Source organism: Notamacropus eugenii, chromosome 2 (genome assembly GCF_028372415.1).
Source record: "Notamacropus eugenii isolate mMacEug1 chromosome 2, mMacEug1.pri_v2, whole genome shotgun sequence".
NCBI classification, from domain to species: Eukaryota; Metazoa; Chordata; class Mammalia; order Diprotodontia; family Macropodidae; genus Notamacropus; species Notamacropus eugenii.
In genome coordinates this window covers 62,947,076-62,970,889 of record NC_092873.1, presented here as the reverse complement: position 1 = coordinate 62,970,889, position 23,814 = coordinate 62,947,076, and the positions used below count along the sequence as shown (strand labels likewise).

General features: G+C 41.6%; 1 protein-coding gene across 2 annotated transcripts in view; it reads right to left on the bottom strand.

Moving 5' to 3' along the window:
- The window catches only part of IQCA1 (IQ motif containing with AAA domain 1), a 237,585-nt gene that overhangs the window by 102,577 nt on the left and 111,194 nt on the right, over positions 1-23,814 (bottom strand). For both annotated transcript variants that reach the window (XM_072640671.1, XM_072640672.1), the window contains one exon: positions 17,590-17,674. In XM_072640671.1, coding sequence (XP_072496772.1) covers positions 17,590-17,674 — 85 coding nt within the window. The remainder of the gene's footprint in view (positions 1-17,589; positions 17,675-23,814) is intronic.

The window sequence follows — 23,814 nt, the reverse complement described above, 5'->3', positions numbered from 1 at the left end:
TTTTTAGGTGTTATTTCCTTGAGTGAGCTGATTCTTTCTCCTGGTTCTCATGATCACCTCCATGGTGATGACTCTAACCTCTTTCTCCAGCTTAAGCCTATCATTCAAGCTCCTCAGTCTCATGCTCAGGAAAAGCTTATTAAGCTACTAATATATGCAGAGTATTATCTGGAAAGACCTACTGGATCTCTCCAAATTTCATCACTGAAAGAGAACGTAAGAGACAATGTAGTCTCATTCCCTCTTTGAGATCAATTGGTTCACCTTACAGATGGTGAGGCCCAGGGAAGTGGATGCCAGGTGGGTGTCACACACTCTTGGATGGAATCCAGGTGTCTTGACTCCAAATGCAGGGTCTTTCCACTCTACTGCATACCTCAAGTGGAAGGCCATTTGGATATCAATGGTCACATTGGGTTTGACACTTCCGAAATGGAGCTGATCTTTCCCCAAAGCAGACTTCCTTCCGTAACACTCTTATTTTCATCAATGGTAACACCATTATCCAAATCACCCAGGCTTAAAACCTCTGAGTCATTTTTAATTTTTCCCTCTCTTTCATTTCCTATATTCCATACATTCAATCAATTACCAAGAGATATTGCTTCCCTCCTCAGCTCCAGACTACACCCCTAACTCTGACCAGCTGTCTTGCAAATGTGTTCCATTCACTGGTCACAAGGATAATGGGTGAGAGATTGTAAGTGAGATTAGCATAAATCCATCACCACCACTGTAAAAAATAGCTTAACGTGCATAATTATAGGGCCCAAAAGCCGGTGACTCCAATAATGGTTTCTTGCTGGTAAGGATATTTTCAGAAAGCATGATAATCTGTGGGAAGGACTAAAGGATGCTTTTCTGATTTGGACACACTGACAAGTGCTTTTCCTTCTAAGGTATCTTCAAGTTCAGTGTGAATTGCTCTTACCCCACCCCCCAACCTGACTTCTGGGAGAGGTAATGTAGTATTGTGGAATTGTAGTCAAGAAGACTTAGGTTTAAATCCAACTTCAGACTCTTACTGGCTTTGTAACCTTGGCCAAGTTGCCTGACCCCTCTGAGTCTGTTTTCCCATATGTAACAAGAAGGGGGTTGGTTCTCAAAGACCTCTAAGGTCCCTTCCACCTTGGAATCTATAACCTTATGATCTATCTCCTCTCTCATGGCCTAGCAGGCTTCCTCTTCAGCATGAACCTTGCCCCTTTGTAGGTACCCTCTCACATCCTGTCCTTGGGGTGGGGAGAAATCTGAAGGAGTGGAAAGGAGGAGAGGTAGGCAGAAGGACAGGTTGGGAAAAGCAGAGAGAGAAGAAAGGAACAGGAGGAACTTGGGAGGGAGCACATACCCCTTCCTTCTATCATTCCACCATCAGGCATCCCTGCACCTCACCAATTCTCAGACAGCTTTCTCTAAGTCTCTCATTTCAGGACAATCTGTGCTGCTAGCCTCTCTGCTTTCTGGACAAGTCCCCATGTCTGGGATGAAATCATCTGGCCTGTTACCAATGTGAAAGAAGCTCAGACTTACCCCTTAAGAGACTCCTGGAGATTAGGGGTGATTGAAACCAAAAGGAAGCTAATATAATATGAAATGAAGATTTGGTTCCTTGGAAAAGGAGTCCTGTAATCACCTTTGACTCCCTTCTCCCACTCCAACATCCAATTAGTGACTGAGGCCTGTCAATTCTGCTGCAACAATGCCCCTCTAGACCTTTCTCTCCATTCACATGGCCACTATCACAGTTCAGGCCCTCATTACTTCTGGCTTGGACTATTGATATGGCCTCCTAATTGGTTTCCCAGCTTCCTTTTCTGACCTTTATTCAGAATAATCTTCTGCAGGCATAGACCTGAGCTGACCACATTACTGGTCAAACACCTTAAATGGCTCCCTATTATCTCAAAGATAAAAAAGAAAATCTTCAGCCATCATTTAAAAGTTTTCTTCACCTCACTCTGGTGGACCTTTCCAGCATTTCATCACATGACCTCTTCTCAAACATTTTCAATTTCAGGCAAATCAGACCACTAGTGGCACCTCAAATTCAACATTCATTTCCTGGTGGCTGGGATTACAGGAGTTATAATTCTTCTTTGGACTGGACCTGTGATTGCATCAGTCTAAAGACAGGTCTTACCCCCGTCAGTGCTGAAGGACACCTGTTCTGAATCTTATAATATTAGAGTTGCCAAGTTAAGTGACTTGTCTTGGGTCACACAGGCGGGAATGTGCCAGAGAATGGATTTGAATCCAGGTCTTCCTGACTACAAGGACAGCTTTCTAGCTACTATGCTATACTGCTTTTCCTTCATAAATGTATTTATTTTTAAAGTTAGAAATGGCTCCATCCATGGGATTGTAGACATTTACTTTTTGTTAAGTCAAGCCACATATATAACAGAGAAGATTCACAGCTCTGGGTACTCATCACCATACAGAAGACACATTTTTTAAACAGTGCACAGGAGCTGCAAATGCCTTATCTGAGTGTGACCACTCCTTACTCAGAGATATTTACATCTAAAATTCACCCTGAAATGTAAAAGGATTGCTTGGTCTCAACGATGGACTGTTTTCCGTGGGAGGATTTGATGAGTGGTGAAGAGAACAAAAGAGTGCTTGGCCCAGGGGCTGGGAAGGGGAAGAGAGAGGGAGTTACTGCAAAGGGGTAGGAGAGATGGTCAAGAGTCAAAAGTCTTTTCCTTCTTCACAGCTGCTTCAGGGATAGGCTAGGCTATTAATTAAGGGCAGGATGTCTTTGGATCTCTAGCACTCCGGACAGCGCCTAGCACAGAATAGGTCCTTAGGAAATGTCTATTGATTGACTGATATCAGGAAATTAAAAGGGGAAACACATCATCTGCTTACAGATGGTAACTAGCTTTTGATGGCAAATGCTAAGTTGGGCTGACTCGACGATTAATTTGTGGGGGGAGGCATTTTACACCACTAACCTCCCATCTTGAATCAGGAAGTGATGAAGGCAAATTTGAAACTAACAGACAATCTATCAGGCAACCAGCAATACCACATATTAAATGAAACAATCTGTGTTCACAGCAGGAATGTTAATCTCATTATTATAAATGACAATTCTAAGGAATGTCAGTGATCATAGATATCCCAGAGATTCTTTACAGGTTTTATAGCAAGTGGAGCCCAGAGGGTGTTTTCATCCTTCCTCCTTAGAAGGTAGGTTCTACTGGGATCCCCATCTCCATTAGTCTTTTCTGCACAGACCAACTCTTTTAGAGTTTAAAGCATTTTAAAGAAACAGCAGGTGTCAGTTCATAATACTTGCGAAAAAATTCCTAGCAAAATAATCTTATGAATATTAATAAGATAATGTGAGTTATTTCCTTACCCTCCCCCTAAAACTTCTGCTTAAGATCCTCAGATCCAAGATTTGGAACTAGAAGTGATCTCAGGAGTCATCTGGCCAAACCCTCATATCTGACAAATGGATAGACCAAGTTCCAGTGTGACTTGTCCAAGGTCACACAGGTGGTATACGTTAAAGGCAGGATTTAAACTCCTTTCTTGGTTCCAAAAGCACTGTCTAATGTTGCCTTCTCATGAGGTCACGATTTTTTTCTTCTCCCCAAAGGGTGATGGAAAATTGTCCCTCCAAAGTGCGTCATTTTTTCCAGTGACATAAGAAAACTTCTAGGAGAGAATGGTATTTTGGGGGAAGTAGAAGGGAAGAGCCTCATTTTGTTGAAGTAAAATACTCCCAAAGATGAGGAATAGAAGATAAAGCTTATAAGGTAGGTTGAGGCTTGATTGTGGTGGGCCACTTTCAACAGGAAGGCAAGCAGGGATTGTGGGGGGAGAGGAAAGTTAACCGTCCACCTGCACAAGGTGAAGGTGCCTCCGGCTGACCTCTTAGCACACAAAATCCATGGCCATACATTTACACACCATAAAGAACTGGGGACAATTGCCATTCCCCCTCCTTACTTGGAAGTCAGAGAGGTGGCTGGCGAGGGCACATCCAAGTTTCCTCTGTACCTTTCTCTCATTTGCCCTCGAAGAAGACCTCCTGTAAATCTTTCCTTCAGGTACAGGGAGCATATACAGCCAGAGAACTCCAGGGAAAGAAGCCTGGACAACAGTGGTCCAGAGGTCAGTACTGGCAGCACATCTTCTCTACTAAGACCTTTGAATTTCCCAGTGGTGCCATGAAGGCAGGACAGTTACAGTATTGGGTCTGTCCAGCTTCAATTCATATGGCCTGGCAGTGCTGCTCCTTCTTTTCTGGGACCAGACCTGGGTAGTCTCACATGTAAGGGCTCTGTTGAGGCTGGCCATGGATTGTCGTGGTGCAGGAAAACAGGAAAGGAAGGTTTCAGATCTGCCAGCAGTATTGAGAGCCAAGCTTCCTTAGGCTTTTACTAGTACTAGATGAAGCTGGCCCTAGGCTTGCCATTGGTGATCCTTGAATGTATTTTCAAAAATGGAAATCAGCCTCACAACTGTCTAGCATGGGATATGATGCAGTCAAGTCACAAAAACTGCAAGGCATGGATTTGAAGATAAGAGCCATGGTCTGGGAGCCAGTACAGGATAGAAGGCCTCATGGGCACCCCAGTTTAGGGTCTCTGATCCATCAGCCAGAGAGCAAACTGGACAACAGCGAGCTAGAGGAATCTGGCAGGAATGGAAATAAGATCATGAGCTGGCGGAAACAAGGCTAAGGTTAGAGAGAAATGGCCCAAAGAAGACAGAGCAGAAGGCTGAGAACCAGGAGTCAGGAAGCTGGAGATGAGTAGAAGTGGACAAGGGTCAGTCAACTGTGTTAGAGGCAAGTGGTCCCACAGCAAGGAGCCCCAACTGGTGGTTTCATTTTGAATGAAAACTGGGAAGGTGATGAGTTCAATGACCATCTGATGGGTTCTCCCTTTCTCTCCTAGGCCAAAAATGCAGTAGCTACACATAGACTGGATCCCACTACTCCTCATCATGGGAGCTTTAACCTGCTCTGTGCTCAACCTGGGCCAAGTTGCCCCTTCCTTAGGCACCCTCGTGATCCCCTGCTGTGCGAGAGTTATAATATTGATACTAGACTAACGTGAACACCCACTCAGCTTAGTCCACTATATTTAGAACTTCCAAACTCCAGAGAACTACCTTCTTCACCCTTCTCAATAAAAGGATTGCAGGAATGTGACACCATGTCCTGTGTCTCACCTTGCATGTTCAGAGAGATAGATAGCCTGTGTAGACGTGGAACTCATGCCAAGTAATACATCACCTACCAGGTGCCATGGCTTTTCAATAAGTTTATAAATAAAATAAATGTGTTCACACTTTAAGACTGAGTCACTGTGTCTCATTTTTATAGGCAACTGGCTCCAAACCAAGAAACCTGGCCAACAGCTTAAGGTCTTTATCAAAGCCTTGCTGTTTGGGCATGGAAGACTGGGCCTTCTTGGGGGTCTTCCAGAAGATCTGCAGTTGAGTTTGTCTCAGATCCTCTTATTTCCCTATGTTCTCAATTTCTGACTCTCTATCTGTCTCTATCTATCTCTCTGTCTTTCTCTATCTCTGTCTCTCTTTATTTCTCTTTCTGTTGGTGTAACTTTTGGATCACTAGCCCCTCTGGAAAGATTTAATCCATTAAGCTTTGGACCTCTGGCCTCAGCGCCAACACTGTCCTGAATAATGAATGAATGAGCCCATATGCACCATGGCCCCCCGAGATCTAGCCAGCCCTGGCCAGGCTTCACATTCGACTCCATCCACCAACTTCCTCACAAGCATGTACCCTATTAGAAGAGAAATTCCTTGAGGGCAGGGATTAAGTCACTTTTGTATCTCTAGTACTTAGCAAGGTTGCTACCACACACTAGGCACTTAATAGGTAGTTCTAAAGTCATGTATCACTTCAAATTGAAAAATGCATAATATATCAGATACCTAGAAAGACATAATTAGCAGGGTAGAATTACATGCCAGAGACTTACTATTCTTTATAAACTGGCAGATGACAAATTTTCCAATCACAAACATAAGCTCCAAAATATCCCAAATAATTTAACCAACAAACTGTACTGAAACCAGAACATTACACACCGAAATTATCCAGAATTGTTGCACTATATAATATAGATCCATAAAAATTCGAGAACAATGATTTTAATAGATGTCATTATATCACATATTCATAACCCCCAAACTACAAGGAATGAAAACTTGTAAAATCTAGAGAGTTGGGGTGGGGAATGCAAACCAGGTGGGGACAGGTACAGGGTGTCTTGTCTGTCCCTGGAGCTATCCAGAACAAAGTTCACTGAGCCATCACAAGGTAAGTTGACTTCCCAATACTCATTCTGAGAGAAAACAATCAGTCACTTTACCCTTTTGCACAAGAGTGTGAGGAAGATTCAATATAAAGAAATAATAGCAGGGGAAGGGAACTAGAATTTGTCAAGTGCCCATTATGTGCCTGGCACTGTTCAAAGGCTTTACAAATAGTTCATTTAATGGCAGGATAATGGACTATTCTCAGACTCTTCTCATTCAAAAGGGTGAGAAGAATGAGGTGAACATCAGTGGTGCTTGTCATAAGAGCTCCAATTAATGTGATGGCTTATTATTTATTAATCTACAGGAGAGCTGGGTGAGCACCCATGTGGCTGCCAAATGGGGGAAGTGTCTGAAGGCTATAATGTGACAGCCTCAAGAACGTGCAAAAGTATCTACTCTTAGAAACATTAGGGGTATGTGGCATTGTGTGTGGGGCAGAGGTCATATGTACCCACATGGGTTTGTCCAGATGTGGCTCAAATGGAGGCAAGAATAGATGCAATTCTAGAGTTTTCTCCCCACTCCCATTTCTCCAAGGGAAACTGATTCTTGCTGGGATGGGGGGAACAGAAGACTGAGGCTAGCAGCTGACCACTCTGCTCTCCTCAGATAAGGGGGATACCAGGCTAGAATTATACACATCTGCTCTCTTAAGTACTGTTGACTGAGGAGAAATAATTTTGAGTCTCAAGCTGTGCTTCTGATTGCTATCCCTTAATGGGGAAGGAGTAACCCAAGGTGTATAACCAAGACTTGACTCTCTTTCTACCAAATGCCAATTCCACAATGAATATACACAGCAAATAACAAGTAAACACATTTATCCAAACCAATAGCAGATAAAATTTAAAAAAAGTATACCTAGGGAGAATATCACCAGCCAATACACAGAGTAAATGAGCTCTTCCATTAGGAGAAAGATAACTTAGCTCAACCAAGAAAAAGAGTCTCGGAAAGTTGTGGATAAGGGCATGATGGAGGATGTTGGCTCTTCTAATTCCTCTACATGATGGCTTCTTCCCAGCTTCTTTTGTCTCTTCAGACCTGAAGAGAATCTAGAGCCTCATGTCTTTTCTCTTGCACCCAGAAGACCATGATATCTCTTCTCTGGGCTCTATTCAGCTCCACTCCTCACACAGCTGTGGAGTCTTGAGTAATTAGAGCATCGAGAAAATCTCCAACAATGAGAAGATTAGGAACCTTTGAGCTGTTACATAAAGAACTTATTAGTACTCTAGCTGTTGACTGGTAAAGTCCCCCAGGGAGTAGATGTTTCTCCAACTTCAAGCCACAAGATAGGGATGTCACTTACAAGGGCAAGCATGAAAGTCAGCCAGTCCCTTGGGCACAAAGAGGCCACTACACTGAGGACTCTGCCTCCAAATTGACTTATGGAGCTGTTCTGGTTGCCTGAAACTCAGCCCCACCAGAGCTCAAGGTTGTTGCACCAGCCAAGACTGCAGTATGGCTGGAAAATATCACTAAAAAGCCTTTGAAACTGGAGAGACCTATGGAACTACTGGTAAAAGAAATTGTTTTTTAGGATACCGTAGAATCAGAGAATTTTCAAAGAGAGATAAGGGGATTGTTTTACTAGCAGTCATTAGACAAAATTTTCTACCTTTCCTCAAACTGAGTTTTCCACTTAATAAAAATGTCTATCATTGACCATAACTCCACAAACATTTTCCTTGCTATTTCTGGAAGCTATAGACAGATAAAGTTTGGTCTTTGTCTTCACATCTGTATTCCCTGGGTTTAGCACAGTGTCCGGCACATAGTAGGTGCTTAATTAACTGCCATTCACTGAGCTAACTTGTTTCACCTTGTTGCTTAAGTAGCCTAAGGATAGGAACTGTACTGTGATTTCATTGATATATGGAACTCCCTGGTAAGGAAGCTCTGACTATAAATGCAGCTCAGGACCTTCCCTCTCAACCCGTGGCTCAGGAAAATTAAATTTCTAACTAAGATGTCTAATAAGTAACCTCTTTTGCTCTAGCAATACTATGGAAATCTATCCATCCCTGATGGTTGCAATTTGCAGACTGGTGGGTTACCATGGGATTTATTTTGATGTGTCAGCAGTTGTTAAAAAAGAAAAAAAATAATTGTAAGAGCAATTTGTCACAGGTTGGGCAGGAGTAGAAAAGCCAAGCAAGGAATTGTTACATCTTTCAATTATCTTCTATCAGTATAAAAAAATCAAGAATGAAAATAAGGACCAGATGTTAAAAGGAAAAATAAGATCAATTTTGTTTGGTCTTAACCTGTCTTTGAAGCACAAACAGAGGCTTCACAAGTTGGGAAATAATCCTTTATCCACCCTTCCCCCACCCCTAGTTTGGGGGAGTTGAATAATCATCTTAACTAGCACAACTTTTCTGAAACACAGTCTTAGAGAAAAGAATACATAACTGAAATACAAAAGCAGCATCTAGTCTAGGCCAGTATGGTCTAGGCCAGGTCAAGTCAGTCTAGACCAGTCTGGTCTAGTTCAGTCTGGTCTAGGTCAGGTCAAACTAGTTCATGCCAGTCTGGTCCAATCCAGTTCAATTTTACTCCAGGACGGTACAGTCAAATCTGGCCCAGACCAGTCCAATCCAGTCCAATTTAGTCTGATTCAGTCTGGTCCCATACAGTTTGGTTCAGTCCTATTCAGTCCAATTCAAGAAATATTAGACGTAAGGTACTGAGTTAGTTAGGTAGGCATAGAAAGGTTTAAAAAGACATAATTCTTGACTTCAAGGAACAGACATTTTGTTCCTGGGGAGGATGAGGTGGAGGAAGAGGTGGGTGGCATGCATCCTGAGAAGTAAAATACAAAATGGGAATTGGTAAGGGGGTGTCAGACCAATCAGAGAATCTGAAAAAAAGAGACAAGACTTTTAGTTGAGGGGATCAGGGAAGACTTCACAGAGGAGATGATGTTTGAACTAAGCTTTGAGTGAGGAGGATTGTGGAAGGTACGTGTGTGTGTGTGTGTGTGTGTGTGTGTGTGTGTGTGTGTTGGGGCATGGGAGCAGTGGGGAGAAGGCAGTCATTCCAAGTCCACAACAACCAAATTGTACCCAGATGACTGTAAATGGGCCTGTTGTTCCATCACAAGCTAACTGTACCTCTTGGGTAGAATTAAAAAAATACATATAGGATAGAGAGCTCGTTGAATACAGTAAGTAATTAAATGAAGAAAAGTCACTCAGATGGTCCTTTTTTCAAATGTATAAGATGCTCATGACAGAAATCCTGAATGAACTATGATAATAATGATGATAATAATAAATAACATTTATAAAGAGCTTTTTCAACCACCCTGGAAAGTCAATGCTACTATTTCCATTTTCTAGATGAGGAAACTGAGGCTGACAGAAGTGATTTACCCAGGATCACATAGCTAGTAAGTATCTGAGATTGAATCTGAACCTCTGGTCTGCTTCCAGGCTGGTGGTCTGTGCACAGTGGCATCCCTCTATCGAATGATGCCCAGGACAGCCTCACAGGCTGGAGAGGAGGGGCCGGCCCCATCACTATGGAGATGGGGGGAAGTCACTTCCCTTTACTGTGCCTCAGTTTCTTCATCTGCCAAGTGAAGGCAGGGGGCTAGATGAGTTCTTAGGTCTCTTCAAACTCTTCCTCTCTGGATTCATGATCTTGACCATGGAAGTCGGATATAAGCCGCTGGGTAGTTAAGCTTTGTCCAATAGAGGAATTCAGTGAAGGAAGAAAATTCCCTTAGTATTTCAAAGGCATGGCATTGTGGGGCCTACCATTTGGGTAAGGGTTTTTTGTTTGTTTGTTTTTATATTCTTGAGCTGCATGTCTCATCTCAGCAGGCCTAACTGTGCATGTACCCTAAAGTGTGTACCCCAGGAAAAAAGGATGGGGATTAGCTGCTGGGCCAGTCCCCTGCTGTTTATAACGGCCAACAATGGCCCCTTGACTTCAGCACATGTTTCTAATTTAAACTCTAAGGGTGTGTGTGTGTGTGTGTGTGTGTGTGTGTGTGTGTGTGTGTATGTGTGTGCATGTGTACGTGTGTATTTCTCTCACCTTCCCCATTCCATTTTGAAATGAATTTAGATGAAGCTTAACTGCAAAGAATTCGCTCTCAGAAAAATTCAGAGAGGGGCAACTCATCATCACCCTGTGGTAAGTAAAGAGGGGCTGAGGTCACTCGGCTGTTGTTCATTTGTGAGGGCCCTCTCCCATAAGACTAAACCTTCCAGGTGTCTGTCCAGAATCAGTACACCGGGTTTTTCTATTCAAGCCTTCTTTTTGAGGTTTTGGGCTTTCCCTAGGAAGCTAAAACATGACTTTCCTGGCAAACTAATGATGGTGATAACTCTGAGTGGTTCTGTAGGACTTTGGATCTATCTTACACTGAGGGAAACCATGATTTTATTAGGAAATGATGAACCAACGAATTTGTCTGGCTTGATGAACATTAAGCTGATTCAGGTCCAAGTCCTCATCAGCTTGCCAATAGAAATAGATCTACAAATGTAGGGTAGAGTGAGAAACTCTGTTTTGCTTATGGTGAAGGCTTAAGAAATATCTGTGGGGCAAGGTACTTCACTCTGTCCTCTGGAACTGAGCCCAGTCAGCCTGGAGAGCTCCCAGTAAGTATCTTTTCCTCAGAACATTCAGATGTGCAAGACAGAAGAAATATATCTAAGCTCAGGTTCAGCACAAAAGCTTATGATGAATTGATTTGGGGGGAGGGTGGAGGAGTTTCTTTCATTGGGGTTGGCCAAGAGGATACTCTTAGGAGTAATGATGTGGGTATTCAATCTTTATGGTGAAAAAAAAAGAGTTATTCTAGTACTTTTCTGTTCTTACCTAAAACTACTTAGATCAAGGTCGGGGAGTCTTGTTATTTCATTGAAAACAACAGCCCAAAGGAAAATAAGAAATCAATAGAAGTTACATGAATAACAATTCAAGAAAAATATCGTTCAGAGGAACCAAAGACTCCTTGAGAACCTGCGAGTTCTTGCCAGGGATCAGCAAATCTATACGTGCCCCAAGTACTGTTCCTATGTTATTCATTTAACCTTAGCTGGAAATGCAGGGGGCTGACTCAGTATAGTAAAGAAGCAGACATGCCTTCTGTGAACTGAAGGGATAAAATGTGTCTGGCACATATGTGTGTCTGTGTATAGGTTACTATTAAATTTACAATCCTAATAGCAACGATATCTCATATTTATATAGCATTTTAGGGTTTGCAGAGCTTTTATAGATATTATCTCATCTGATTCTCTCAGTAACCCTGGGAGGTAGGATTTAAAAATTCTTATCTCCATCAGCAGATGAAGAAACTGAGGATTTGAGAGGGTAAGTGATTTACCCAGGGTAACACAGCTAGTAAGTTTATGAGGTGGGATTCAGAGCTGGGTATTCCCAAATCCAAATCCAACCATCTTTCTACTCCCCACTTTGGTTACTCTAATACCCTCTGATGTTTTTTGTGCTTAATGAAATACAAGCTGATTTAAAAGCTTCTCTAAATTCATAAGTGACAGAGACTATCCTGGGCCCCACTGCTTAGAGGCCAGGGAGGTTATACTTCCCTCTTCCCCCACAAGACACTCCAGTACCTCATTGGAGGTTGGGGGCATCTCGTCTCTTTGAAGTTGGCTCCAGTCCCACCAAGCGTGTTCCTCCAATTTTCTCAGTCAATAGATATGAACAGCATGATGAGTACTCCTAAGATACTATCAACTAAAGTCTTTCCATGTATAAACCTTGAATCTGAGAATCCCTGCTCTGATGAAAACCTCCTAACATTCCACCATCATACTTTCTCCTTCCTAAGCCTATTTTTCAACTTCCCTGTGGCCTCCAGTGCTGATTTCCCTCCCTTGTTTTCCCAGTTCATTATCCCTGTTCTGACCTCATTTTTCACCCTTTCTAGATGGGACCCTGTTGTGATCCAAAACAATGAGCCAAGACTATTTTTTTCCAATATCAAAAGTTTCCAAATATCATGCTGGGGGGAGAGGGAGTGGGAGAGTGGTCACTTCAGCAAGTTTCATGATATCTTTGCTCACTCCTCAAATGGAGTGTCACCCACACTCCCTTTCTAACTAGGGTGCCTTTTGGGCCATTTGTTCAAGGTGCAAAAAGTCATTGTTGCATCGAGGAGGACTAAATGTCTTTTCAAGGGAGGTTCACCGAATCTGCATCATGAAGCCAGACTTATCTACCTAGCAAAACCTTATTTGCTTTCTCAAAATAACAAATGGCTACCTGAGAAGCAACCAGGTTTTGTGAAGTTTACAGAGAGATTGCTTCAGCTGAGTTGCTGAACAACCAACCAGCCTCTTGTCTCAAAAGACAAGCATTTAAAATGTGGGAGACACACTAGCTGCTTATAGAGTAGGAGAACTCTCAGGGAACTTGTCCTGTTTAAATCACTAAATTTTCCAGAGAGGTTGAGGAAAGAAGCCAAGCAGGGGGAAGGGAAGAGGGGTGGCAGAAATATCCCCAAGTGAAAGTTAATTTTAAAAATGTAAAAGACAGAGTTCTTAATATAAAAAAGTGGAACTTTGTTGAGGGAGGTGCTGTTAAGTGTGGATTCCTAATCAGAGTAATCAGAATGGAAAATATACATCTGCTTTTGACAGAATGAATAAATGAGAGATAAGCAATTGGGATGTTAGATACAAATGGGACAAATGAAACATAAAAGTTATAGGGTGATTTAAAGAGAAAAATCCAACATTATGCTGACAGGGGAAAATTTTAATCCAAAAATATCTAAATAGATTATCATATCTAAATATAGTCTCATAATATACTTTACCATACTACTGCCAACTTATTAAAAAAGTAAATGTGGTTCTAAAGATATTAGACAGAGTTGGATAAAAATGAGAAAGAGATAAAGGATAAGGATGGGACCCAGAATTTCATGGGGATAGGAAATTCTCAAAGTAGGAAACTCCTTTTATCACTGCAGGTCAGCACCTCCTTTGAAGTTTAGAGACTTAGACAATTGAATAAAGTACTGAAAAATGAAGAGTTTTGCCAATGTTGTGTCCGAGACTAGACTTGAACCCTGGTCTTCTTGGCTAAGACCATTTCTCTTTCCACTACTGCACAGCTGTCTCACAAAAGAGATAAAGGACATTAAATTATGTTAAAAAGTTCTAAGTAAAACATTAATATATTATTCTCAAATATATGCACGCCTAACAATTTTGCAACAAAATTCATAAAGGAAGACCTTACAAGGTTGCAAGCAGAAACAGATAAACAAAACAATGAGCAAGAAATTAAAATACCTCAATATCAGAATAAGATAAATCCAGCAAAAAGATTAAATAAGAGGGAAGTCATAGAGTCAAGCAAAATATTAAAAACTAAGATCTCATAGAATTATATAGTGAACCAACTGGGATATGCATAGAATATATCCTCTGTTTTAAAGGTCATGTAATTTATATGAAAACTGACGACACTATGAACCCCAAAGAAGGCATGGGCAAATATATAAAAGCTAACAGCCTAAGTGAGATTTATAGATGAGAATGCTGTGAAACTAGTAATGGCACAATGAATAAATGTGCAGGTCTCTATGGAAACTGAACGATTATCTGTTAAATAATGCCTGGGGAAAAGAAGAAACAGTGTAGCAATAAAATATTACAAAATGTAGATGCATTCCAAAATTTATGGGAAGAACCAAAACTTCACTAGGCTTGACGTCTGGAAAATATTTCTGACAATGAGTACTATCCCAAAGTGGAGTAAGATGCCTCAGGCGACGGTAGGTTTCCCTGTGCCAGAGGTCTTCAAACAGAGGCTGGGACCATCACTTGTCTAGCATGATGGGGGAAAAATAAAGCAAAACACTGGGTTTGAAATCAAAGGACCTTGCTTGAAATCTGGATCTGTTATTATTTGTTTGACCCTGAGTAAATAACAACACTTCAATGATTCTCAGTTTCCTTATCTGTAGACTAATGACTAGATTAGATGGCCTCTTAGGACTCTTCTAGTTTTGGATTTATAAATCTATGGTACTATGATCTCTTGAAGGTACCCATAGAGTAGATGTCTAGGTATCCACTTTTGGTACAGAGATGTTTCCAGAGCTTTGTATGAATGTTCTAGGTGGTCCTCAATTGAGAAGTTTTGGTTTTCCCTTTTTCCCTCTTTTCCACACCTTAATTGTGCTTTGCTTAGGGGGATGAGGTACGTCTAACATCTAACATGAATCACCTCCCTCCCTAAGAAATGTACCTATTTAGGCCACTGAGACTGGGATTTATTGTGAACTGAAAGTGGTAGGTAATCTAAACAGTAATCAAAGGGAACATTTAAATATAAAACACAAGTATCCGGGGTAAGCCTCGCTCAGAAGAAATAAAAACTCTGGACTTCAGGGGGTTCTTGGCTGACACTCTAGGGATCCTTAAGAAGCTGTGGGAACTATGGAAGTACCCAGCCTTTAGGTGATACAATCTGGATGGGGGAGCACCAGTGGCCATTCACATCAGCCTGAAGAAAGAGAGGATAAAGTCCCAAGGGCCTATTGTTTTCAGTCTGACAGATAGAGATCATAAAGACATTTCACCAAAGTGCACCACCACTGACCCTCCTCTTGTTGTCTTAAGAGTCTAAGAGATTCAAGGGAGCAGAATGGCAGCAAAGCACCACGCAGAATGAACTCCCTGAGATGAGTTTCATGTGATTCACACTTGCCTCACTTGCTTTTCTGTGACTAAGGGGATGAATGATATGGGATTCCACCCCCCACCTCAATTCCTCTTTCCAATGGGAAGAGAGGAGAGAACAAAGGAGGGAAGAGGAAGAAGGGAAGGAGAAGAATAAAAAAAAGAGAAGGAGTCAGAGGAAGAGATCAAGGAGATGAAGGGGATGAGGGAGAAATGTACTCAGGACATGCAGTTGTCCTATCTTGGATAGATGCTCTAGATGGACAAGGAATCTAATACTCAATCAGGGTTTAATAAATACTTTCTGCTCTTTTGTCCTCCACAATGAGATGGGGAAGATGAGCCTGGGCTGCTGTTTCCAATGACCCTGAATGGCTTGCTCCCCACAAAACAACCCAGTCTTCTCCCACCTTCCTTCTTTCCATATGTATCTTCATTCAAGACCACAGGTTTCCTTGCTGTTCTTCATCCATAACACTCTACCGCCTTCCTGTGGGCATTTTCATTGACTGTCCCTTATGCCTGGAATGCTCCACCTTCTTGGATCTGCTTTCTTCATGTCTCAGTTATGGTCCTACCTAGGCTCTCTTACTCTTTCCCCTGTCCAAAATTTATCTCCTCATACATAGTTTTATCTGTACATAGCTGTTGCCATATCATCTCCTCCATTAGACTGTGTACTCCTTGAGAACAGGGACTGTTTTTTGGCTTTTCTTTTTTGGTATCTCCTTAGCACAGTGCCTTGGCACAGAGGAGTCACTGAATTAATGCTTGATGCAAGCACTGATACTGTCCCACTCACAAAATGTGGCTTCACATCACAGAACACTGGAATCTCCCAAGAAGCATTGCTTCAGGAAATCCAAAGGTTAATGGAGAGCCATGCAGGATGTGCAGACTGGCTTTAACACAACTTCAGTGAAGACTTGTGTGTGAACAGTGGCATCCTGGACATCCCCAGAGGTGTTTATGGGTCATTCATATCACAAGAGAGAGGGATGATGGGCAGATGTCATTGTTACCCTCAAAAAAAGCCACCAGTGAACTGGGTTGATGATCTATGGAAGACTTCTGAAAGCCCATAAAGAATTGTCTTGGTATGTGTGTGTGTGTGTGTGTGTGTGTGTGTGTGTGTGTGTGTGTGTGTGTGTGTGTGTGAGTGTGTGTGAGGGTGAGGGTGAGCTGTGACCTGTACTGGCAGAAATGCTCCCACCTCTAGCCAATGAGATCTTGGACCCAGTAGGATTTTATATCTCTGATTCTCATTTTACTTGAACATTTGTGAGCAAACGAAGCTGGCAAAACCATCCAAAGAGTCAATGACAGCCAGGCTGATGAGAGGAGAAACAACGACCTTTGTTTGGTTCTGATCTGGAGTCTAAGAACCAGGACGTAAACCTCAGCTCTTCTGCTTGTTATCTATGCGACATCTTTCTGGAGAGTTTCTTCCTTCTCTATTTTTTTAATCTACCAATGGGGCAGGATAGGTCTCCCTGCTCTCCAAAGTCTTTTCCTTCTCTAAATTCCATGAGTCCATGAACATGCTTGGTGACTGGACTAAGGAGTCTAGGGATATTGCTTGTACATCAGCAAGCAGATAAGCACCCCTTCACTCACTCACACACACACACACACACACACACACACACACACATGCTATGGGTCCCGTGGTTTTGTTCAAACCCTGCCTCAGCTATTTATTACCTATGACTGTGGGCAAGTCACTTAACCTCCCTTGACCTCAGTTTCCTCTGAGGTCCCCTCCAGACCTAGAGTTCTGATCCCATGTTCAGGTCCCATTAATACAAACTTCCTGCACAAATACTTTGAGGGGTTTTTCTTTATTTGTTTTTAGTGGAGTGCATGACAGCTTTAGTAGAGAAAATGTTCAGAGAACTTGTCTGAGGATGTGGATATCTCGTTAATGTAAAATCCTCCAATGACGTCTCCCAAAGGCCAAAGGGGAAGCTAAAGAGTAGCACTAAGTAATATTTAGCGACTCCATGGTGAGATAGTAGAGTTTATCTATTAAGAATTAATGGGAATATCCAAATATTCCTCCTAATCACCACCAAAAAAAGAAAAAAACCCACAGTTTGCTGGGAAATATGAAAATCAAGTGCAATCCAATCTCTTTTCATAGACAAGTCAAGAATGAGACTGAATTTATTGGAAACATTTTTTAAAATCAATATTAGAGTTTTATTTATCACCTTCATTTCCAAAAATACCCCTTCCTGCACCCCTCCCCACAAAGTCATCTATTGTTAAAAAAAAAAAAAGACTGAAAAAAATATGAAAAGATCAGGTCAGTAAAGGTAATGGACCAGCTGAATCGGCTAGAGCAGGCAACGAACATTGTCCCCCACCTCCGGCAAGAAGGAAGGGACGTACATGTTCTCATCTTGAATATATTTTAAAATCATATCCTAAAAGATGATGTACTTTAGTGAACCTCAAGAAGGGATTTTAATGTAAGGAAATATCAGGCTACAATGAATGTCTAGGTAATTTTTTAGGCTGGCTTATTCCGAACTTAAAAAAAAATCTTCTTGTCATTCATTTACAGCTTATCTATAAGTTATACACATACCTGTTGTGGGGTCCTTTCTGAAAAAATAATTGCAGAACCCCCTTCTTCTTCCTTAGGGTAATCAGGAAATGTGCCAGTCATATTCCTAAAGGAAGAAATGGCAAAATGAAAGCAGAACACCACTATAGTTACCAACGCTACTTCATGTCTGCTTTGTTGAGTCTATCGTATTCCCCTAAATGATTGGTGATCACAAGTCTTATTTTTACTTCAGATCAGCAGGCTGAAAATGAGGTCTCTAAAGGGAAGAAAAGTAATTGGATATAAACAAGGCCTGGTTTCCTCCCTTCCAGGACACAGACGGCTATGGCTGGGATTTAAGAATATTCAGTATTCTCCTTTAAATGAGAATAGGCTTCTTCCCCTTTTCAATATAAAGTGACTTTGTGTTTGACATTCGGAATAAGAACGGAAGCACAAATCACTTTAATTTGTTTAATGTGAGGACACATAACGGATAAACACAGGTTTGGGAAACTAAACAGAAGGCAGAAGTAATTCCAAGGACAAATTCAGGAGCACTGCTCTCAATTACAAACACACTGTGAGGGTTTCTGTCATTCTGAGGACCGAATAAGCTGACAAAACTTGTTGGCATTTTACCTTACGAGCTAAATTGTCCAAGGGCCTCCAGTGTTTATATTTTCCATAATCATGCCATTTCTGCATTTAAAAATGGGTTTCTAATGCCACACAAAGCAATTTCAAGGAGGTCATAGTGTGACACTGGGGCATACCATAGGAGGACTGATGGTACCAGGCATCCTCCATCTAAAAAATAAACAGCAAGGCAAGTGACCTGAAGTTTGGGGGGACAACTCGGCGGATTCATCTCACATCTCAAACTCTATTTGTTCATCCGTGTTGAGCCCTGGAAGTAAGTGAACTTGGAGATATTATTTAATAGTAATAATGACCATAGCTGGTTTTTATATAGAGCCATTTGCAAAGCCATTTGACATTTATATAGAGCCATTTGACATTTGCAAAGCTCTTTACAAAAATCTCATTTTATCCTCATTGCCACCTTGGCAGGTAGGTGCTATCCCCATTTTACAGATGAGAAAACTGATGCAGATAGCAGATAAGTGACTTGACTGGGGTCACACAGTTAGGAAAAGTCTGAGACTGAATTAGAACTCAGGTATCTGTGCTCTGATACTATTGATGGCTACACAGTCCTACCTTGACCCAGGAAAGTTAACAGCATTACTGTAGCCTAGATTCTAAATATAGCTCACCCTATCCAGAAAAAACAAACTAGAAGATGTGTACTAGATTACAACCACAGCAGTTTCCTTGTTTTACTCCAATGAACCTCTTCCCTGGATTTAGCTCCCCAGCAGATACAACACATTGATTTCACCATCCATCTCTTCAAGATGTTTAAACTTCTGCCAATGCAAACAAATTCTGGGTGCACAGAACAGGGAGCCAAATAAGGAAAGGACTGAAATATTCAAATCCTCCAAAAGGTATTGTGTTCTCAGATACATGAGGTGTGGCTTTCAATGGTCTCCCCAGCACCGTGGAGAGTTCATTTCCACAGTCACTTTTCTGGTTAGGAAAGGGTATTCTCAGGCACATAATCTCATTTTTATCAGTGTGGCAGAGTGAGAAAAGTCCTGAGAGAGACTCCAAAGACCTGCTTCTGGCCCCTACTGGCTTGGTGATCTTGAGGCAACTCTTAGACTCTCTGAGGGGTCCTGTTTCCTCATCTGTAAAATAAAAGCAATTATAGCCATTCGTGACTTACTTCACTAGGGTGTTGTTGAAGGGTGACTTGTCAGCTATGAAGTGTTACATACATGTGAGCTGACTGGTGCCAATGATTAGTTTTTCTTTTGAAATGGAGTCAACTCCACCGTTCAAGACCAGAAAATAGGGTTTTCAGAGCAGTGACTTGAAGTGATATGTAGAAGACTGCAGCTGGAAATGTGGTAAGCAGGTCAAAAATTGTTGGGTATTTAGGGGGATTTAAAGGATTCTTTTTCAAGAAAAATATCAATGGCATTGTCCTGATACAACAGCTGTTACTCCAACCACTACCAGGGCACAGTGTTCCCATAAATGGCATCTCCTTGGGGAATATTCAGTGCTAATAAATCTGGTCAAGACTTAATCTCCAGCAGAAAGAACATTGGATCCATTAAAATACACACACCCCAGAAGACCGAGGGTGCCAGTTGATGGAAAAATAAATAAACAAATGGAAACAGATAGTTGAAATTCAAAAAGGCTAAGGTATTATTATTTCACCTTACATGACTTTTTTTCTATATGTTTGTTATCAATGTTTTTTAGCATTTCGAACATTTGTCAAATAATGGAAGAAATAAAATACGTGGTTCTACCTATAAGGATTAGATGTGTCAAATGATGCTAACGCTTTATGCTTTATACTTTATATCTTTGTTGTAAATAAGAGGCATTTCTCCTACATTTATTCCTATGGAGCCATTCCTTTGCCTTGGAGTATGAGCAGAACTCATCATTAATAAAACCTCGTGAATAATGTATTTGTAGAGAAAAAGAAAAACTTACCTTTGTATATATTTTCTACTATTTTACTAACTTAATTTTTAAATTTTCTGTTTCTTTTTTTCCCCCAAGATTTTCAAATCTTAGATTTTGGTTGTAATACTAATACAACTTTATTTGTGTCCTTACAGATAAAAAACTGAGAGACTTTCAGGTGAAAAAAAATTTAGAACTAACAAGAAATTTCAGATAATGTCTATGCTACAATCACAACATATGAGGAAGAGAAAGAATATCCATCATTCGATTCCAGTGATGATGAGGACATCAATGCACTTTCTTCTGGAGCTGACAATCTGAAAAGTAATGTCATGTGGTTCCCATAAGACCCAAGTTCACAGACAAAAGAGATGAAGGACCACAATATCTGAAAGATAAAGTGTTTTTTTTTGTTTTTGTTTTTTTTACCGTACCGAATGGTCTGTAACTTCTCAAGCAATGTGAGGATGCGTTTAAGAGTTAAATATTATTACCCTTCAACCTGGCTGTACTGCATACTCTACAACTCATGTCACCAAGAATAGCCCAACACTTTTTTCCCCCAAATTTTACTGAGCCAATGCTCAGAAAAATTCAGAAATGTACAACTCCTAAGACCAGTGAATAAGAGGTAATGCTAAGTGATCTGCTGCTGCTACTGCTGTTCAGTTGTTTTCAGTTGTATCTGACTCTTTGTGATCTCATTTGGGGTTTTCTTGGCAGATACTGGGGTGGTGTGCCATTTCCTTCTCCAGATCATTTGACAGATGAGGAAACTGAGGCCAACAGGGCAAAGTGACTTGCCCAGGGTCACACAGCTAGTGAGTGTCTGAGGCCAGATTTGAACTCAGGGTGATGAGTCTTCCTGCCTCCAGGTCTGGCACTTTATCCACTATGCCAGCTAGCAGCACCAAGTAGTCTATATTACACAAGAAGAATTAGAAAAATTATTTGTGCTTGTAACAATATCGATGGAAGAAACCAATTCCCTCAAAGTATGAGGAATAGCTCCTGGTGGTGTCCTTTGTGAATAAAACTATGCAACATAATTGATTCCTAGATATAATGGGGTGTCACCAGCCACGTTTTGTTCAGCATCCTCACTATAGAAATCTTTTATTGAAAATTATTAAAAGGCATTCATTTCTACAAGGTAGACTGTAAACGTATCCAACATGTGCCAAACATGCCAGTCAAATTTGCCCTGAAATTTTTGTTGGCAATACGTGCTGAAGACAAATCCTTGCTCAATGGATTCCCTTTCTTGAGAAAAGATGAGACAAGAAGCAGAGATGTCCAGTGTGCCCTAAGATACAATGTTGAAGCTTATGAAATCACAATCTGACAAGGGCTACGATGTAATCAATAGCAATGATTTTATATCCTTAGTTCTTTCCCAGAGGCTTGCAAAGCATGGGTGGAGCATAGTAGGGAGTACTTATCAGAAGATTGAGAACTTCCAGATGTAACAGATGCAAGGGTCACTGCCTGGAGCTCTGGTTATGAAATCTGCGGAGAAAGAAACAGCCCCAGGTGTGTAATTGTCATGAGGACCCTCCCCTCCATCTAGAAAATAGACCACAGCAAAAGACAGGTGCCCTCCTAGTCTACGATAAGACTAAGATAGGAGGAGATGCTCCTGCCTCAGTGACAAGATGGGACTCAGGGAAAGTAACAAGTGGAAATGCCCTAGCCATGACCTTAATCAGCATTGAGATAATACATAAAAAGGTTTGTAACTCAAACAGCAGATGTGGACAAAGCATCTGAAAAGTGAGCGGGGAGCTTCCTGGAGGTGGTCTGAGGAGCCAGTCAGAAGTCACGGCTCCACTCAGATGCTCCTCTGGCCAAAATGTACCACACTTGTGACCCTATGCTGCTGAGCAAGGGCTTCTCCAGAAGCAAAAAGCCTGGTTGTGGCAAATGTGTGATAAAAAAAATATGCAATGTGTGATTCCTAAATGAATGATTACAAGGAAGTGTCAAAGGCACTTTAAATACAGATAGTTATGAGCAGGTATTATAATTTTACTTTGAAATAGGCATATTCATCCTACTATCTCTATGTTCTTTGCTTACATCAATTAAAAAAATTTCATTTCCCGGTTTGGTTCTTGAAGTATTCCATCCTTCCCAGGCTCTAGGCTTGGTGGGGCAGAGAGGAGTAAGGGTTAGGAGTATGCCTACAGCCGCTGCAGTAGGAGGGGAGAGGCCCTGTTCAGGTCCCAGACACAAGCCTGGGGGTTCGTTAGTCCAAGAGGGCACTGAGAGATCAATGTAAGAATTAATATTCTCTGGTGTTAACTCAGAACCCTTTACCTTGTTGAGCTTGTCACTTTCTTGTCCTGCGAATTTAGCCGTGATTCTTCTACATCTGGCTCAGAATTCTTCTTGGCTGGGGGTGGCGCTGATGAGAGTTTGTCAGCTCTGGGGAAAATGTCTAGTTTATTATCTTGTTGGCCATGTGACCCAGGAGCTATCAGGCAACTCTAAATTTCAGAGAACCTGGCCTGTATTGGTAGAGGGAGTTTCCTCATCTGTGGCTCCATATACCAATAATCTCATAGGACCAGTTTCTATCCTGAGGTAAGCCCCTTTTCCTTGGGTGAGTTAAGGCAGATGAGGGTAGATATAGGAGATATTTCAGGGTTAGAGGTGGGATTTCCTGGTTCTCTTTTATAAAGTGACATAGCCTAGAAATTATGAGGAAGAAGTGGGAAGGGGTTGTATAGACTGAGGGTTTACTATCAAAAAAGCTTCAGAGAGTCATCTGTTCATAGCTGAGCTGTGGCAGAAGGAAGGAGAGTTCCAGAAGGCAACTGAGTCACGTACCCTGCTTATCCCCAGGGTGAGCTGGAAGTTGAGCTTAAGGAAGCCGGATAAAATGTCTCTGCTAGCTCAGGAATAAATCATTAGTGCCCACAGGTGTGGTCACTTCTTGGCAGCTCCATTTAAGGTGGGGGAGCAGTCAAGAAAACTCAAGTCCCATAGGAACAGAGACAGGACAAATTATATTACGTTAGTAAAGGTCATTAGGAGAGGCAACTGAAGATTGTGGTAGTGATGAGGGTTTGTCTGGACTGGGGAAAATGCCTGTTTAAAATATTTTAAAAATATATAATTTTTAAAAATATACATTTTTTTAAAATACCATTTTAAAATGATAGGGCCTTCACCTCCTTGCCCCAGGTTTGGAAGTGAAAAGGTGCTACCGTGGCAGGCAGAGAAAAGGCCGAGCTGGAAGTCAGAGACATCAGGCATAATGGATGAGTTCACTATCGTGAAGAATGTGTAAAATCAGTCTTTGCAGAGATGAGAAATGGCTCCCTGCCTTAGGATTGGAAGCCTCTCGAGGATAGGAGGGCTTTTCCTCAGAGGCTGGTGACTAGAAAACATCCTCTGAGTCCCCCCAGTGGTTGTGGCTGGCTCAAAGCACTGAGGCATGGCTGCCATGCTGACTGGAGAGATGGCACACCAGGGATTAGGAGGAGACTATCTGAGGACCTCAAATTACTTGCTCTCAGGAAAACTGCTCTTTCAATTAAAAGTGGAAAGAAAATTATGTGGTTTGTATTTGGCTTTAATTCACTGAAGCCTGTCCACCCTCCTCCGGCCCTGACAACCTCATTCATCCCCAGATTTCTCTCTTCTACAGGTCCAATGCCAAGATTATTGTGTATGTGACACCATCCTTGTCATTTGGGT